At 43.6% G+C, this 18,938-nt stretch overlaps 1 protein-coding gene across 1 annotated transcript in view; it reads left to right on the top strand.

The window, feature by feature from the left end:
- Nucleotides 1–6,293: 6,293 nt before the first annotated feature.
- Nucleotides 6,294–18,938, top strand: part of XKR4 (XK related 4) — a 447,602-nt gene continuing 434,957 nt past the window's right edge. The window contains exon 1 of the mRNA XM_028118991.1: nt 6,294–7,114. Within this exon, the coding sequence (XP_027974792.1) occupies nt 6,294–7,114 (821 nt within the window). The remainder of the gene's footprint in view (nt 7,115–18,938) is intronic.

Raw genomic sequence — 18,938 nt, 5'->3', positions numbered from 1 at the left:
GAATTTCGATGGGACAATGAAACACGTGCCAAAGACTTGGAGCCTTAGCTCATCAATGGTTCTGTTTCCACCTCCTTGCTTCCCTTGGATGGATCCTCTGCTATCTATTCTCCACTTCCTGGTGTTCTAGCCCTGACTGACCTCCCCCTCCGTGCTCTCCCCTGTGTCCCATCACCATTTTCCTCCATCTTTAGTGGAGCCCTGGGCACAGAAGTGGGGAGGATTGGGGCCAAGTGGGTGCTCCATGGCATTTCAGGGTGAAGCAAGGTGGTAGCCTTCCCCTTCTTGGGCTGGCAGCCCTAGGAGCCTTCAGCAGGGTTGTCTCGCCCATCCAGGATCCAGGTACTGAGTATGTCTCAGTGTGAAGGCTGCAATCTCTTGAGGATTGTTTGTCCACTATGGATTGAAACAGAGGTTTCGTGGGAAAGGAGATTGGCTTCCTTGCCCCTCACCAGGGTCATTTTGTACTGGGCCCCACAAATTTTGTTGCTGACCCTGATTGAGTAGATAAATAACATGATCTTGCTTGCTTGGGGAAGGATGACTTGGACTGTTATGTTGACTAAAGGGCCTCAGGGGAACAAACAGGAAGCCCAGTAGGGAGGCAAGAATCCAAGGGGGAGATAATTGTGAATCAAATCAGAGTGGCATCAAGGAAGATGGTAAGAAATGGTCAAATAAAAATACATTTTGAACATAGAGCCAAAAAGTGTTTTCTGGCAGATGAGACATAAAGCCTAAGAGAAAAAAGTGGCCAAGGATGACTCTACATTTTTTTGGTTTGAGAAACAAAAGGAAAGAGTTGCCATTAACTGAAATGAGGAAGGAGAAAGAGATTTTGAGGGGTGAGGGAGGATTTGAAGTGCAATTTCAGACTATTTAAATTTGAGATGTCCATTAGGCATCCGAGTACAGATGTTAAGAAAGCTGTTTGGTGTATTCTGGGGTTCAGGGCATATCCAGCCTGGAGAAATAAATATGGGAGTTATCACCATATAGATGGTATTTTAAAACAGAAGATTTCATGAAATTATCGAGGGAGCAAGAGTACACAGAGAAAGATTTGAGGACCGAGCCAATTTAAAGATAGAGGCAGTGAGAAAGAATTAGCAAAGGACCCAGAATTAGCAGAGAAGCAGGCTTTAGGACGAAAAAAAAAAAAAACCAAGTGTGTGGTATAGTGAAAGCCAAGTGAAGAACATATTTCCGTGAACAGGGAGCCAGTGGTCAACTAGCTCAATGCTGCTGAAGGTCCCGAGTAAGATGAGAAGTGGGACGTTTAGTAAAGTAGAGATGGTGGTGCGCACTTAGTGAGGGCAGTTTCACTGGGGCGGTTCTGGGTGTATCTGAGTGGTTCTGGGTGTATCTGAGTGAGTGCAAGAGGGTAGAAGAGGAATTGAAGAAAGCCAGCCTAGCCAACTCTAGAGAAACTGTGTGAAAGCCTGTTAGGGGGATTTCTTTGTGGCTAAAAGGGCATTGGAATCAAAAGTAGTTTTGGTGGGCTTCTGTTTGTGTGTTTGTTTGTTGTTTTGTTTGTTTTTTAACTAGTGGATAAATAACAGCGTGTTTGTATGCTGATTGGGATGTTCCAGCCCAGGGAAAACCAATGATTGTTGAAATTAGCCGTGAATTGTGCTTTTGAGCAGTGAGAGGGGATGGGAGCTGGTGAGCAAGTGGGGTCTCCTTGTACAGGCCAGAGGCTGAGTATGTGGGTACAGAGGTTGGTGGGGGCTTTGTGCATTCTGTTCTGATTCCTTCATTTTTCTCAGTGAAATGGGAAGCATCAGTTGAAAGTGAGGGGAAGGAGGTATTTAAAATTTGAGAAGGGGGTTGCCTGGGCGGCTCAGTTGGCTAAGTGTCTGCCTTAGGCTTTGGGTCATGATCTCAGGGTCCTGGCATCTGGCTTCCTGCTCAGCGGGGAGTCTGCTTCTCCCTCCCACTCTGCCCCTCACCTGATTCATGCTCTCTCTTGCTCTGCTCTCTCTCCCTCAGACAGAAAGAGAGACAGCGAGAGAGGGAACACAAGCAGGGGGAGCAGGAGAGGGAGAAGCAGTTTTACCGCTGAGCAGGGAGCCCCATGCAGGACTCCATCCCAGGACAGTGGGATCATGACCTGAGCCAAAGGCAGATGCTTAACCAGCCACCCAGGTGCCCCAATAAATCAAATATTTAAGAAGAAAGTTTGAGAGGGGAAAATAAGAAAAGAAATAATAATTTAGAAGAGTAGAAGAGAAAAAGGATGAGGAAGGCATGGTGTAAGGCTGAACAGGCCTGGGGTCCACTGTAGTCTTCCCGTGATGGATCTAAAAGGAGCTCACTCAGCGTGGCTGCATCCTTCCTCCAGCCATAGCCAGTTGCAGGGGCTCAGACCCACAGTCAGTAGAATATAAACAGGCTTGGTGTTTCGCCAAGTAGGAGGGATGACAGGGATGAAGATGTGTTTGAGGCAGGGCTAATGGTGGCTAACCATGGAAGTTCAGCAATGTAAGGAAAAAGGTGAGGGCCACATCAGTTAAAGGGCATGAAAATGTAGTGGAATTGAATCCAAGGGTCCTGGAGGAAGTGAGTTAACCATTTAGGAGCGATTAATCATAGCGGAATACTTGAGATGGAGATGATGCTTGCAATTGGGTAACGCCCCGGGTTAGATTATGACAATGGAAGTGAACCTCTGAGATAAAATGGAAGACAAGATCATCGAAGGAGACATTACAGTTCTGATAGACCAGGAAACCTTACCAAAAACCAACTGATTCTGATGCAGGCAGTCCAAGGACAGCGTTTTGAGGAAATCTCATTTTAGGGAGAGTGAACAAACTGAACATAAAATTTTTGAGTTATAGACAAGAAAACATGAGGGGGTGGAAGAAACAAGAAGAATATTAACAGAATATTGTGTATTTAGTGTTCGAATGGGCTGGACATAGTGTCAGTTCACCTGTATCATTGAATTTATTCCTGGTCACAACTGTGGATACCAGAGACTGTTGTCATCCCTATTTTACAAATGATGAACGTGAGAGCCAGGTAGGTTAAATAACACACCCAAGGACACCTCTGTCTGAGTCTGAACTCTGAGTGCTTAACCATTATGTCGCTCTTCCTTGACAGGTGCAGTGATTATGACAGAGCAGGAGATATTAAAGTCCACATCCTGAGATGTGAATAATAGACTTATGGGATTAGAGACTCTTGAGAACAATATTGTATACAAAGCCCAGAATATGCATTATCTCATCTAATCCTCCTATTAATCTTGTGTATTAAGCAATTTGCCCAGATCCTGGGGTCAGTAAGTAGGAGAGCCTGGATGTGAATGCTTATCCTCTGATCTCCTACTTGAACACTCCTTCCACCATCACTTTCCAGCAATGGTTTAGACAGAAACTTTAAAAAGAGTCTAGACAGTTTTGAATAAATGTATTATTAAGGAAACCATTACTAGTTATTTCTTTTTTAGAACCTAACAAGATAAGTCTAATTCCTATGTTTCCATGGGAACATAGTTAGTACAGAATGTGGCATTCTTCCTGTTGTGGAATGTTCTTTCTATAAATTCATGCATTCATTCAACTATAATTTATTGAGCAAATAGTCTGTGCAGGTGCTGTGCTAGGTGCACAGTTACCAGCGGAATAAGAAACATCCCTGTCTAAAGGAAACTTCAGTCAGCTCCAGGCTTTTAGAACCTCAGATATTCTGCAGGGCCTTTTCACACCTGGCACATTTTTAAGGCACTGCATTTGACCTAGAATACACTCCATCCCCTAGGACCCGGTCACCTAAGAGATCATATCTCTCCCCAATGGTTTGGTACACAGCAAGATCAGCTGTAGTGCCCTGGAGGTGAAATCTAAGATTTGGACCCTGGGGAAATAGTACCAGAGTGCTATTCTAAAAGGAATTTTCTTATTCCGAGGATCCAAGTTTAAAGCTAGTTTTAAAAATACACCCTTTGCCTGGCATTCTAACTGGCTCAGTGGTAACCTTTATTCATCACTTGGCCATGACTTTTGCTAGAAATACTGGATCTGTCCATGCCACGTCATGTTTATGGGCTCTATGGCCCAACACCCTCCTGCCACACAGTTAGGAAAAGCCAACTAAGGCAGCGCCAAGGGCACCAATCTGTAAGAATGAAGAAGGATGCATCCAAGGGTGGGGAAGAATTCCACCCTTTGTTCAGGTTGGTGCTAAAACAGCAGCTTTAGCACCAGATATCTGGGGTGGCTATTTCTACATGCAGAAATTCTTGTGCACTTCTACTTCATGATGCTACTAATTAAGAATGGCACATACACTGGTTCAAACTGAGCCTGTGTCTACAACAGGGAAGGAGGGGAGGGTGTTATGTTTTGCCTCCAGATTTAGAAGACCACAACTGGTGCTCTTAATGGCAGTGTAACACGTGTTGCCTCACTTCCCTCTGGTCTTAAAACATGTGAGTCACAGTGTAATTAAAGAATTACACTCTCCGTCTCTTACACTGCAAAAGTTAAGTGAGACAAATCAGACTAAGTTTTCTTGTTGAAAAAAAAAAATGAGGATCCTCTTTAATACCCATCACCAGGCTTACCCATCCCCCCATGGGTATTAAAGAGGGCATGTACTGAATGGAGCACTGGGTGTTAAACGCAAACTGAATCATGGAACACTACATCAAAAACTAATGATGTAATGTATGGTGATTAACATAACATAATTAAAAAAAAAGAAAAAAGGATCCTATATATATTGGGTTTTTAAGAATTTCTTCAAGCCCCCAAGTATCCTATATCCTTTTTATATCTAATTTGGTGAACCACTCCGATCACGGATTTAATTTATTCGAGTCGTTTCTGGAGTTGTGGGACCACACATCAAGACCGTAACTCCTGTAGCTTTAAGAGAAGGTAATTCTTGTTTTTGAGTAGGGGAGGTGGCGCCAGCTCGCTGCTCGCCGCTCCCCACCCGCCGGCCAGTACTCAGTTTCGCGCTGTTGCCGGCCCCGCCCAGCAGCCCCGCGGCGCTTCGAGCAGCCTCCTGGGGTGCTGCGTTTCCCACCCGCGGGAGGAGACGGTCGAAGGCAGGCTTCGGGCCCACCGCTCCCGGTGGCTCCGCTGCTTCCCGCCGCTGAGAGCGCGTGGGGCGTGCTGACCGGGCGGCGCGGACCTGGACCACTGAGGGTGCCCGGGTCGCCTCCTCACCTCCGGGAGTCGGGCGCTCCCGCCCACCCGAGAACTCCGGCTTGTTCCTCCCCCCAAGGGCGCAGGCTGGGGCTCCCCGCGGACCCGCCCACTCGCCGCAGCACTCTGGGCTAGCGGTTCTGCGCTCCGCTCGGTGCCTTTGCGGGCCCTGCACGCCCTCTCCCTCCCCAGCTCTTCCAAGGCCGGGCACACCCACTGCCGCTGCCAGCGTTCGGGGCCCAGGCGTCCGAGTTAAACCCCGTTTCCCAACCGTCGCCAGCTCTAGCTGCACACCCAACCCTTCTCCAGGTACCCGCAGAGCAGAACCGAATACAAAGAGGCCTGCGCCCCCTCTGCCCTCGCCACCGCCACACCCGCCAGTTCCCACTCTTCGACCTCCGCGAGGGCTGGACGCCGGGACCCCTCCTCTCTGCTCCCTCCTGCCTCTCCCCTTATCGTTAAAATCCACCCAGCTTTCCCAGAAATCCCGTGGGTTGGGGCCCTCGACCGTCCCCCTCCGGCCTCTCGGCCGCCACTCTCGGCCCCCGGGACCGGCCGGCCGCCCACCCCCACCGCAGCCACGCGTCTTGGTCCCGGCCCCTCCTCCGGGGCCCTCCTCCTCTCTCGCCCCTCCCGAGCCGGGGTGGGAGCGGCGGCAGCTGGAAGAGAAGGGATGAGGTCATCCTCTCCCTCGGAGTCAGCTGGTGGAGGAGAGGAAGCGGGAGGAGGGAGCGCGCGCGAGGGGAGGAGAGGAATGTGCAGGTCCGAGGAGCGCCGCGGCGGCCGCTGCTGCTCCTGCTGCTGGCGGCGGCGGCAGTTCGGGCGGCAGCCGCGGGGCTGGGACGGCGAGGAGCGCGGGCGGCTGGCAGGGGCGCGCGCGGGGCGCCGCGAGCAGCTTGGCTCCGCGCAGGCAGCCAGGCGGCGCTCCTGCCGGCCCCAGGCGCGCGGCTAGCCCGGCCCAGCGCCCAGCCCGGCGGGCGGCGGCGGGCGAGCCGGCGCAGGAGCAGGAGGAGGGGGAGCCGCGCCGCCAGGGAGGGAAGCCGGGGCGAGGCGAGGAGGTGGCGGGAGGAGGAGACAGCGGGGAAAGGTGTCAGATAAAGGAGGGCTCTCCTTCGGTTTGGAGGCATCATGGCTGCTAAGTCAGACGGGAGGCTGAAAATGAAGAAGAGCAGCGACGTGGCGTTCACCCCGCTGCAGAACTCGGACCACTCGGGCTCGGTGCAAGGATTGGCTCCGGGTTTGCCGTCGGGGTCGGGAGCCGAGGATGAGGAGGCGGCCGGGGGCGGCTGCTGCCCGGACGGCGGCGGCTGCTCGCGCTGCTGCTGCTGCTGCGCCGGGAGCGGCGGCTCGGGCGGCGGCTCCGGGGTCTTGGGCGGCCCGGGCGGCGGCGTTGGCGGCCCGGGCGGCCCCGGGGCGGGCTCCGCGGCGCTGTGCCTGCGCCTGGGCAGGGAGCAGCGGCGCTACTCTCTGTGGGACTGCCTCTGGATCCTGGCCGCCGTGGCCGTGTACTTCGCGGACGTGGGCACGGACATCTGGCTCGCCGTGGACTACTACTTGCGCGGCCAGCGCTGGTGGTTCGGACTCACGCTCTTCTTCGTGGTGCTCGGCTCGCTCTCGGTGCAAGTGTTCAGCTTCCGCTGGTTTGTGCACGATTTCAGCACCGAGGACAGCGCCACGACCTCAGCCGCCTCCAGCTGCCCGCAGCCTGGAGCCGATTGCAAGACGGTGGCCAGCAGTGGGTCTGCAGCCGCTGAAGGCGAGGCTCGTCCTTCCACGCCGCAAAGGCAAGCATCCAACGCCAGTAAGAGCAACATCGTCGCCACCAACAGCGGCAGCAACAGTAGCGGGGCCACCCGGGCCAGCGGCAAACATAGGTCTGCGTCCTGCTCCTTCTGCATCTGGCTCCTGCAGTCACTCATCCACATCTTGCAGCTCGGGCAAATCTGGAGGTACCGTATCAGGGGTGGGGAAGAGGGAGATCTGCTGCTGCTACTACATCATCGCTGCTTTGCTTTTGCACGGAAATTGTTTAGGGTTGCTCTGGTAGTAACCCTAGGCACACTCTCAGTTTTTTTCCTTCTTTTTCTTAAACTGGGCTTTGTATTTTTAAGATTTGTGATCACAACCTAGGGTGGGAGGGAAGTGAGAAACAAGGGACAGGCAGCAAAGTGGTTTTGATCAACCTATCCCTTCTGTGTTCCCACTCTGCTTCACTAGCTTCTCTATGTTTATATGCTACCCCCTCCCCATTTTTAATGATATTGTCTCAGTGAGTAGGAGATGATTCCTGTCACATCGTCTAAAAATTCTTTTTTATTATGTTCAATTCTAGGTGTATATTGCAATTTGGATGGCTTCTTTTGTTCCCTTTTGCTAATTCTAGTTATATGGGAATTCTTTCTGCTGTGAAGTACCCACCTTGTAATTCTCACTGTTGGAGATGGCTTGTCTTTTTCTTGGAGAATACCTATACCTATATCTCTATCTATAACTGTATTTATATCTATCTCCAAATATGAGTAAGTCCACTTTATGGGGCCCAGACTTACTTTTATGTTGCACTCTCTGATTATCTTGCACTATTCCCCTATTCGGAATTCCCACACAACTGAAAACCCTTGGAAAAGGGGTAGTGCGTCTTGTAAACTTTAATTGTACTTGGCATCTTCATTGGTTGCTCTGCTGCTTGTCATCTGATCTACCAAGTCTTTTTACACAGATATCACTTCCACTTAGAAACTGGAATACAAGGCTAAGCTCGCTGGGCAGAGGGAGCTGTCATTTGAGCAGTCACTGCTTAGATTTAGGAATATAATGAAACAGTTTGCTCAGAAATAGGTTCCTCCAACTTTTATGTGTTTTTAATAGCTTTTTGAAGCAATATTTTACACCTACAAAAATTCTTTGTATTGAAGCCCTTAGATGTTAACTTTCCAGAGCTTTTTGGGTTTCCAATGACTTAATAAGTGTGTAGTTTAAGTAAAATGAGAAAACTTCCTAATAAGTGCACCAATGTGGGGCTATATGCTGCTGGGCCGGTGTCCAATTCAATTTCATTTGTAGTTACCTTTGTGATAAAGACATTAGAAATCATTAACTGCTGAGGTATCCCATCTGGAAACGACTCAGAGAATTTGTGGAATGGGATTAAATACTTCTTTTATTTGTGGTGAACAGTAGTGTTTTTCTTGAGAAGAGCAAATGTGGTTATTTTGCAACCTTTCCTGGGACCATTGCTTGTAAAGCAGGGTAAACATTGCCATAGACAGTGACCTTTCAAGTTGTGAAACTTTTTTTTCAAACAGATACTTTCTGGAAAAGGGGTATATGATATGCAGTTAGACAAGTTGATGTTGGAAACCTCTATGTTTTGGACTCAAAGGACTTTGAAATATCAGTTAAATGTGATAGCTGTTATGTTCCATGAATGACTATTATGAAGACTTACAGCTTGATGCCTTTATTCAGGTTTGAGGAAGAACTCAAATGTTTATGTTAATTACTGAAATTGTTAACTTTTGCAAACTTTATGCAGGATTTGGAAACCACTTATTTGCAATCACCTTTAAAATGTCTACATTTACGTAAATAATGCAAACACTACTCAATAAATTAACTGAAGAACTATCCATTGATACTTTCTGAACAATATCATATCAAATTCTGTGAACTGAAAAAATAATTTTAATTATCGTTGTGTTTACTAGACCTTCTAAACCAAGCATTTTCCCAGTGGAAAAATGACATTTAGTTATCTCAGGACGGTTGCATGCAGGAGGAAAAGCACAGGCTGTCCGACAAACGCATTAACCAACCCAACCCTTGGAGAAACTGTGTCACACATGACTCCTCTTTGTCAAGTATTTCTACAGTGTTTTCCTTAGAGGTTTTGAAGTTTTTCCTGCTAATGCGTGGTTGTCTGGGAGGAAGTATTGTTGAAAGTATTTTCAGATACTTGTATATTTTCAGAATAATGTGCTCCATATGTAAGTCTGAATTATCTAACTGTTCTTGGATTCTAGTTAAGATATTTGGAGGCTAGTGGGGTAACTTGGTGGAAGTATGATCTAAGACTCAGCCTCACTTTCTCTTTATGAAGTATGTTTAAACAAATGAACAAACAAACTTTAGCCTAATGTAGGACATGGGAAAGGGATCAGAAAGTTCATGGAATTCAGTTGCATTCTGAATTGTTTCAGCTTCTCCGAGTGTGGAATATTGGAATGGAACTTTGCATAGCAGATGCATCTTTGAGATAATAAGCTGGTGAAATGCAGTTCATCTCAGATTATTGTATCAGACTGTTATCTTAGACCATTAGGATGCCTTAAATTAGGAGCATCCCTTTGCTTCTTTTAGCTTTTCTTTTCCATGCACTATACACAAATGTTGGAGAAACACCAAGGTACTGATTGGTTCAAAGCTCAGAGGTCATTATTCATGTTTTAACATGCTACTTTTTAAGATCAGTAAAATAGATTTTAGCTAGGTTGGTAACTTTTCCTTGTATTCCCATGAAATTCTAGTTATTTTAGGTGAGGGCAATATTCTAAAGGCTTTTGGTAGATACAATCCTTTGAAATAACATCAAAGTGTTTTGCTTGTTCAGAAATAGCTATTTGAAACATTTTGGGCAAGATTTGAATGTATTTATACACTTATTATGAATGCAACTGCTGAAAGCAATAATACATATTCATTTTAATTAAAGTCTACTAATGGGAAATTAATGGCAGCTTTTAAAGTCACAGGAGTTGATTCTGAGAAAGAGCCATTTGAAATAATGAAGTGAACTTTTACTACCATGTGAAAAGAGCAATTATGACTTTAAAGGAAATGTGCCTGCAAATGAATAAGTACTTTTTTTTTCCTTGTTCATTTCACATGATTCCGTAAGTTACTGAGAGGGCAGTTCAGCCAGGGGGAATCACAAATGCCCCATCAGAACATTTTTAGTCTTCACACTGATGATCGATTATATCTAGATGCTTTCTTCCTTCAGAATTTATGACTCACTCTTAAAATTCTACCTTAATTTTTCCTGTGTATGTATGGTATGTACATATTTGGTTGTCTTCTAAATGCAAGTAGGCATAGTGCAAACAATAAGTCAGTGAGTCACTGGATGATAGAATAGAGAGTATTTTTACTGTTTTACTATTTTGGTTTTTGTTTCTGAATATCTATCATGAGAGTCCCGTGGAGAAGACCTGGTGAAAGAACATTTCTGCTTTTCTCATGCTTGATAGTCCTCAAGGTCTAACATGTGTTCCCTATTCAAATAAATTGGAAAATGGCAGGTTAAATGGAGTTAAACAACTCTCTACAGCAGGACTTCTCAGAGCCTTTAATAAGCTAGTGTGCAGTTATCGATAACCTTTTAAGGGTAACTTGTTCAATACTCTTGTGATGATGTGGCACCCAGGGTACTTTGAGAAACATTGTTCTAAGTCATTCTTAAACCTGGCCAAACAAGGGGCGCCTGGGTGGCTCAGTTGGTTAAGCGACTGCCTTCGGCTCAGGTCATGATCCTGGAGTCCCGGGATCGAGTCCCGCATCGGGCTCCCTGCTCAGCAGGGAGTCTGCTTCTCCCTCTGACCCTCTTCCCTCTCGTGCTCTCTCTCTCTCTCTCTCTCTCTCTCATTCTCTCTCTCAAATAAATAAATAAAATCTTAAAAAAAAAACCTGGCCAAACAAGAACAATAATAATAACAATTTTATATGGCACTTAAAAAATTTATAAATGTTTTTATACTCTTTATCTCATCTAAGTTTTACAGTAACTCAAGAGAAAATCATCAGTATCTCTCTATATATGAGAAAACTGGCTCAGGGAGATTCATTAACTGGCACAAAATTCCCTGCCTATTATGTGATATAGCTAGGAGTCAAAGCCAGGCCCACCTTACCCTAAAGTTTGTGCTCTTTCTTGATCATTTAGCTTATCTCCAACTGCCAACTTGGATAATAATGACAACAATGTATGAAAATGACACTTTACCTTCACCAAGCGTGACAAAGTGGGAAAGGGAGCTGCCGTCTTGATAGGATAGGAGACCTGTCCAGTAACACGCCAGTAGTCAACTGGCAGAATGAGGATTGGGCCTCAGCTTGTCTGACTCTTAAGGCCGTTGCTCCTCTTACTACACCATGTGGACATGCTGAGCTTGTTGCATTAAATCCCAGCTGAGTAACACGGTCTTGCGGTGGCATTAATGATTAAATGGCGGAATGTATGTGAACGTGTAGAAAGTGCTTTGCAAATGATAAAGAGGTTCTAGAGGTCAAGAATGGGTAGGGAAATAGCATCTAGGTTTAACTTCGACTACTGAAAAAGTACTTTATTGATTTGGAGTTAGTTCTGGATTCTGATAAAGGTCAGGAGGGATCGATGGTCACTTTCCTGTATATTTGTGTTCCCTCTACTGCATATTAATTAATTTATTCATTTAACATATAGTGAGTCTCTACTCTATGCAAGGCACTGTGTTAGTTACTAACTACCCCAAGATGGATAAAATACACATCATCTTTCAAGGATTCTACTGTCTGGTGAGGAAGAGGAAAAGTAAACAGACAATTTCAATATAAGGAAATAAGTGCTATGACAGAAATAAGAAACCCAGACCATCTTAGTGATTCAGATGAAATCCTGGAGAAGGGGATGTTTGAGTGAAGGTTTGAATGGTGAGAAAATCTACCGTCTGAATAAAGTGGGGCATTGGCCTCAGAGCCTTGGATATAACTTTGTATAAAGGAACAGGGGTGGGCAGGGCAAGAAGGAACAAAGCTGGTTAAGTGTGTGCTTGGAATAGAGAGGGAGTGCGAGATAGTAGCTAGAAATGAGGAGGGAGAATTCGTTGGGTCTACAAAGAAAGGGATATAGATTTTATTCTGAAAGCATGGAGGAATCCTTGAAGGATTATAAGGGCCAGGGAGGGGAGAAGGGATTGTTAACAAAGTGTTAAAACATTGTTTTATCCAAAGGAATGGGACAAAGTTGAGTTTCAGAGAACATGCCATCAATTCCTCTCTGATTCAGTGATGTCTTTTCCATTTATTAAAATTCATTGATTTTAAAGGGATTAAGTTTGGATGTAATTGGGATGTATCAATAGGCCCAACAAGGTGGGGGAGTGATTTTTCAGAAAAACAGATTGGTTGAAATTTTTCATTGATTTACACTAAAGTAAAATAATTTTATTTTCTGCTACTTTTTGAAGAGATTTTCCTTAGGAAACCGTGGTCTTCAGCTTATTGAAATTTAGGTTTCCTGGTCCTTAGAAATTTGTTCTTTCTATTTTTATTAACACTTAATTTTCAGAGGACTTCCATGTCTTATTTGATCCTCTTTGAAGATTTTTGAGGTAGCACTTCCATTTTGCCAATGTGGAAGTTTAGACAGAGAATGTTCAGTGTTTTTCTCTTTAAGTCATAGAGTTCTGCACAGATTCTAAGCTAGAATTCAGTATTGATGCAGGAAGAGAAAAACAACATGAGAGATGGTTGATGAGATTGGGGATCATTAGGTAGAAGGGAAGGCTGAGAAGTTCAGTGCTGTCTGGTAAGTACTGAAGGGTTGTAACGAGGAGGCGGCATTGGACTTTTGTGTAGGGCCTCTGGGACAAGATGCAGAGGAGTTAAAGGAGAGATCTTGAATCAATGTAAGGACCCATTTTTTTAGCCAGTCAAAGGCATCCAAAGATCAACAGTAATTCCTTAGAAGCAGTGAGTTCCCCACTGTTGGAGGGTCTAAGCATAGTTTCGAAAACTATAGGCAGAGTTGCAGCAGAAAAAACTTTCAAGTATCACGCAGAAGGTTGAACTAAAAGATCATCTTCTGGCCTTGAGATTTTATGACAGTTGCCATCATTATATGCTGCTCCAAACACAGTGGACTAATCTTTGCTTTTTCATGGATGAAAGAAGTAGGAGTTTGCTTGAAACCCGGCAGTTATGTTACTTTGAAATCCATTCATTGGTTTTATGAACTGGTGTCTTCACTGGAGTATCACAAATCTATGTAACATCCTTGAGTGCTGGGCTTGGTATTTAAATCTCTGAGTTACCTAACAGATATAAATCCACACAAAACCAGACAGTCCTCTGTGCATTTACTGGGGATTCTGTATGAGTTGGAATAATTTATGCATAAATCTGTGTGGTCGACATACCTATTTCAATATCTTTGCAATAACTAGTGCAAAAGTTGTATTTTTTCCTTTCACTTGAACTGTATCCTGTTTAGGGTGAAAAAAATGTTATGCTTGTTACATTCTGATGGAATTGCAGACTTCCTTCATAGAGCAGTTAAAAGTAGTATCTATACAAATGGATGCTATTGTTTTTGAACAGTATCCACAAATCCTTGGGTCAGTAGATTTGAAGGTCTTTGCTCAGTCACTTACAAAATAATCCTTAATGTTTGAATATCCAAGTACACAACTTGCTATTAAACATGTTCTGTATTTTACAATTCAGATGAAATTGTCTACCTATGATTAATAATTAATAGCTCCAATCCCTGAGTAACAGGTAAACAGGATGATTCCCTTTTATATGGACTCACTGGCTAATTCAGTGACTTGCTTTAGAATTTGAATGGTGCACTAACTAGGCCTATGGAAGCAAGACTTAGGGATTAGAACTGGATTTAATTGGATTTATATTCTTATGCATTATCAAATATAAGGTGCAGTGTGCTGCTAGTCATGAGAAAGTGCTTATCAGGTATAATTTTATAAAATAGTTGTGATGTGTTGGTGGATGTCTGGAAAAGAACAAATTCTCTTGAATGATATTGCCTAATTCTTACCACCACCAAGTGACTTCCTTCCAGCTATATGCTGGTGTCACTGGTAATTGATGGCATGGCCAGTCGGGAGGCAAGACCACAGGCAAGTCCTTGTGAAGTTATTCTAGTAGTTGTGGAAGTTACATGAATAAGAATACATGCTCAGTGAATAAGTGAATATTTATTGACCTGTGAATGAAGCCCAGGCATTATTCTCTCTTCTTTATGAGAAAGGGGCTGAACTTGTTGCTTGTTTGTTTGCTTCTTGAGTTTTTAAGGGTGCAGTGAATCAGAAAGGGTGTTGTAATCTAGAAAAGATACCCCCCATTGCCCCAGTTCTTTTTTTTTTTTTTTTTTTAGATCACTAGAATTAGGGAAATGGGGCCAAATTTCACAAAGTACTAGTTCTCCTCTGAGAAAGATACACGCAGAACCCCAGCTTAACATTCCTGTTCTTGCTGATAGAAAAGTCAGCCTGGGAAATCTTTGGGCTAGATCTTTTTCACTTAATTCTTACCTACACTTTACTGCCTGAGAATATATTTGTATATTGGACGATTTCTGTATTTCTGGTGCTTCTGTTTGTCTATGCAAAGCAAGTTTGTAGCCTCTACTATTACTACTACTACTCCCATCAATACCATAATTCTTATCACCATAAAACAGTAACTACATGTCTTGTATACATGCAGAGCTAATATAGATTGCTGATTGCAAAAGAAACTAAAGAAGGATTAAAATGGAAATAAGTCAGTCTGGAAATTTTCTAGAGGCAATGATCTGAACGACAGCATTAGATCTTTCCCAACCCTAAGATGATGGGTCAATATTAGAACCATCAGTGATGGTTCTTCTTTACAAAGACAGCTGTCCTTTGGGGAAGTGGACTATGTGAGGAGTTAGAAGAGATGAATTAGCTGCTTGGGAGCTCAGACCCCAGACAGGTCACCTAAGTGCTCTGTTACCTGTGTCAGCATGATGACACAGCGTAGCTCTTGGGTTCTGACAAAGTTTACATATTCTTTTGGTTTCCCCCTTCTGAGTCTCAATTTTCCATTTGACCAATGATATGATTGGTCAAAAAATAACATTCAAGGTTCTTTCCAGGTCCAAAATGCTGGTTTTGCTCTTATTATAAATTCTATTTGCCTAGTCCCCAGAATATGTGCACCACAGAGTCTGTATGTGTTCTTCTAAAGCCATTATTATAGCATTTCTCTGGTTATGTTAAGTCAAAGGGCATCTACAAGGGACTTGCCAGAGTTGAAAACATTAGTGTCTAACATCTAAGAACCGGTATGATTTCATACACGAAGAGAGAATCTTAAGCTTATTTGTGTAATGTAACTTATTTTGTGTCATTTCTGAATTTTAGTTATAATCTAATAACACCATATTCACAAAAACCCATATGTAAGCATTTGAAACTGATGTGGAAAGTGTTCCCATATCACTAAATCTAAGATATCTACCAGGTAGACCTGGGAAGCCAAAATTACCATTTCCATTTCATGTAGTGAGGTATGCACAGCTGGGGTGCTATGATTAGCAAATAAGAACAATGCTTCACGGGCTTAAAAAGAGCTATCCATTATGTCAATGAGAAGGCTGTTGTCAGAGCTAGGTTTGCTTTAAAATTAAAAGCTTGTCCTGGGTTACACTGTCACTGATTTAGTGTGCTAGAAATTGAATTTAAGCTCTATACATAGACTGTCTCCAGGTCTGTACTCATTAAGGGATAGGGATATGTTACTCTCTGCTAGAACAAGAAAGCAGTGCATTAACCTTTCCTGGTTAGAAATTGCCTGGATCTCTAGGATGTTAGACATCTGTCATGAAGCTGAACAATTTTCAACCCCATGACGACATTTAAGATATTTTTTAAAAAAATTAAGCATCTATTTTAAAGTGATCTGAAGTATGTCAAACTATTTTTTTCATCTTCATGATTCATAAGTAGGCTGTTTGAATCAGTTCTACTTCTTTTGTTTAATTTATGCACATGCCCTGTTTTCCTGTCAGGGGAATCCTTTTATATAAACAGAGCAGTGGGCAGTGTGTGGGGTAGGTGAGGATTAGTCAAATAGAAAATCATGCATATATAGAAAAAGTAGGATCTACAGTGAATACGAGTCTAAAAAGACTTAGGATGACTTTGACTTGGCTTCCCATCAAGTACACCATATTTAAGAAGGACAAAGTCACCTTTCTGAACCACCAATCTGAGAGATCTCACCCACGTAAAAAGCAGCTGGACTTCTTTCTGAAGCTCAGATAATAGTCATGAATAAAGATATAGGAATTCTTTACTTTTCAGGTCTTTTTTCAGTAGCAGAGAGTCAATAATCAAAACAAAGTTAGCCCTTATAGCAGGAACCATAGCAAAATGGTCCTTCATTACTTGCATCTTTGGTTTATGGCCTAGTCACTGTATCAGTGTAACAGTAACAATGAAGAAATGATCCTTCAGCAAAGCAGGGGAAAGGATTTGTAAAGGTTTCTCTATTTTGGTAGATTGGCAGCTCATTAATTAATTTCTTGCTTTACAAAAGTAAAATTGATAATTATTTTTTTAAATGTAGGTCAATTCCAGAAGACTCTCCAAAGAGATTTGCAGTACTTGGATCTGTTTTTTTAAATATAAATTAGGAATTATGTCCCATAGGGTTTCATATTTCCAGGGGATGTGCTATTAAGAGTAGTAGTCACAGATGTCTTAATAGGAATTTTGTTGATTTGGTGATGGTTGGGTTTGAAGCATTGAGTTCTAGCCAGGAACAGGTAATGTGACACTATGCTAAGGAGGGCATAAATATTATCTTTGTTCATACTTTTGAAAAGTAGTAAATACTTATGGTTATTTAAGGGCATAATATCTACCTACTTTAAGATAAGGTTGGAATCATGAAGCACCTGGGTGGCTCACTCGGTTGAGCATCTCACTGTTGGTTTCAGCTCAGGTCATGATCTCAGGGTCATGAGATCGAGTCCCACATCTGGCTCTGCACTGGGTGTGGAACCTGTTTGAGATTCTCTCTCTCTCTCTGCCCCCACCTCCAAAGAAAGAAAGAAAGAAAGAAAGAAAGAAAGGTTGGACTCAAATGAGTGAGGGAGGAAACCTGAAGTTTCTGTCAAATGGCATGACCAAATACCCTGGAAACTCACTGAGTTCCATTCTCTGATCTGCTCTAGAGAGATGAAGGTATTGTTGTTAAGGCATGCACTTATTAGTCTGGGGGAGAAAAATTTGGCCATTAAGAAGGACATGAGAGAAATGAACAAAACAGAGAATTTTGTTCCAAAATCAGAGGGTAAAATTTCAATCCTTGGTAGTGTGAATGGGAAAATTGTACCGACATCCATTATAAAACTCATCACAGCAAAGCTGAAAGTGAGGCTTCACTAACCAGACCAAGATTCCATTAGATGAGTTGGTTCTAGGAAAGGGGCAAAACTTCAGTTGTGAAAATGCTCAGGTTTAGGTCAACTTGATATTGAGGGCACCAGTGGGGTCAGTAGTCTGGAGGCGTTTGACCTGAGAGTCCTGTGTTAATACAGATCAGAAGTAGGGAAGAAGTCAGTGGCCATCACAAATGGTAACATAATAAAAACCCGGGAATCCAAGTAAGGGCCAGGAACAAACTTGCTAATTATAGTAAAGGTAAGTGAGAATCTGAAATCAAGGGCATCATGAAAGCAAACTGTAACACTGTGCTTCACGATATAAAACTAAAGGGAAATTTGCTTCATTTATGTTCTCATTATATAATTTCTCCCTGGTCAGATATTGAGAGTGAGGCCTGAGCCTGGGGAGGGTGAGGGGAGGACAAAGAGCTGGGATTGCAGGTAGGTTCTTACTCAATCACCGTTGATATGTGCAAATTCATTAACAGTCCACCGACAAAATCATGACTTGGTCACTGTAATCGGTTGCTGAGAATAGAATGACAAAAATAAGTGACCAGTGATAACCTTTTAATCATGGATTCCACAAACATCTGCTTCAAGTCACTGTAAGGAACATGTATGAAAAAGAATATGCTCTCAAAAGGTTTACTGTCTAGGAAAGGAGGCATGTCACGTTCATATCCCAAATCTGTCTGTGACATTGTGCTAAGAGTGGAGCTATTGGCTTGTAACTCAAGGTGTAGGATCTTCAGCCTGCAGCATCCGCATCTCTCAGAGGTGTCTCAGGAATGCAGAATCTCAGGCTCACCTCGACCTACTGAATCATGACCTACAGTTGAACAAGATCCCCTGGGGATTAGTATGCACATTGAAGTTTGAGAAGCAGAGGGAGAGCAATTCTTTTCAACTGAAATGGTCAGGGAAGGTTACTCAGCTGAATATTAATGGAAACCATGGTTGATCCAGATGTTTTCACCCAAGTCAGCTCACCAGCTATGAAAGCAAGTGCTGGTGCTTAGAAATGGTGACAGTGGGATCTCCTTATAGACAGTGCTATAAGAAGATAGGAAATCTTCCATCGACAAAGAAAGTAAAAAGTTTTAATAAAATCTTTATTAAAAATCCATTACAATTTTGCTGTTCACAACTGATTTCTAGGAAATTAATGCAGCACATTGATCACCCACCTCTCACAGTTTTATTTATTTATTTATTTTTTAAGATTTATATATTTATTTGAGAGAGAGCATGCACACATAGGGGGAGAGGCAGAGGTAGAGACTCTTCCAGCAGACTCCCTGCCGAGCACAGAGCCCATCAGGGGACTGGATCTCACAACCCATGAGATTGTGACCTGAGCGAAAACCAAGAATTGGATGCTTAACCGGCTGAGCCACCCAGGCGCCGCTCACAGTTTTATATATTCTCAGACCTATGACATTTTGTCCTTGGGATGGAGTGGATGAGGTGTGGTGAGAGAGGGAAACAGACAGACACTAAGGAAAGCACTGGATTCAGAGTAAGCAGACAGAGGAGAGAGAGACAGAAGAGGGAGGCAGGGGGGCAGTTCC

Source organism: Eumetopias jubatus, unplaced genomic scaffold (assembly GCF_037043125.1).
Source record: "Eumetopias jubatus isolate StellerSeaLion01/CBP00866 unplaced genomic scaffold, mEumJub1_p1.0 scaffold_4, whole genome shotgun sequence".
NCBI lineage: Eukaryota > Metazoa > Chordata > Mammalia > Carnivora > Otariidae > Eumetopias > Eumetopias jubatus.
This window is presented reverse-complemented; position numbering and strand designations above follow the sequence as displayed.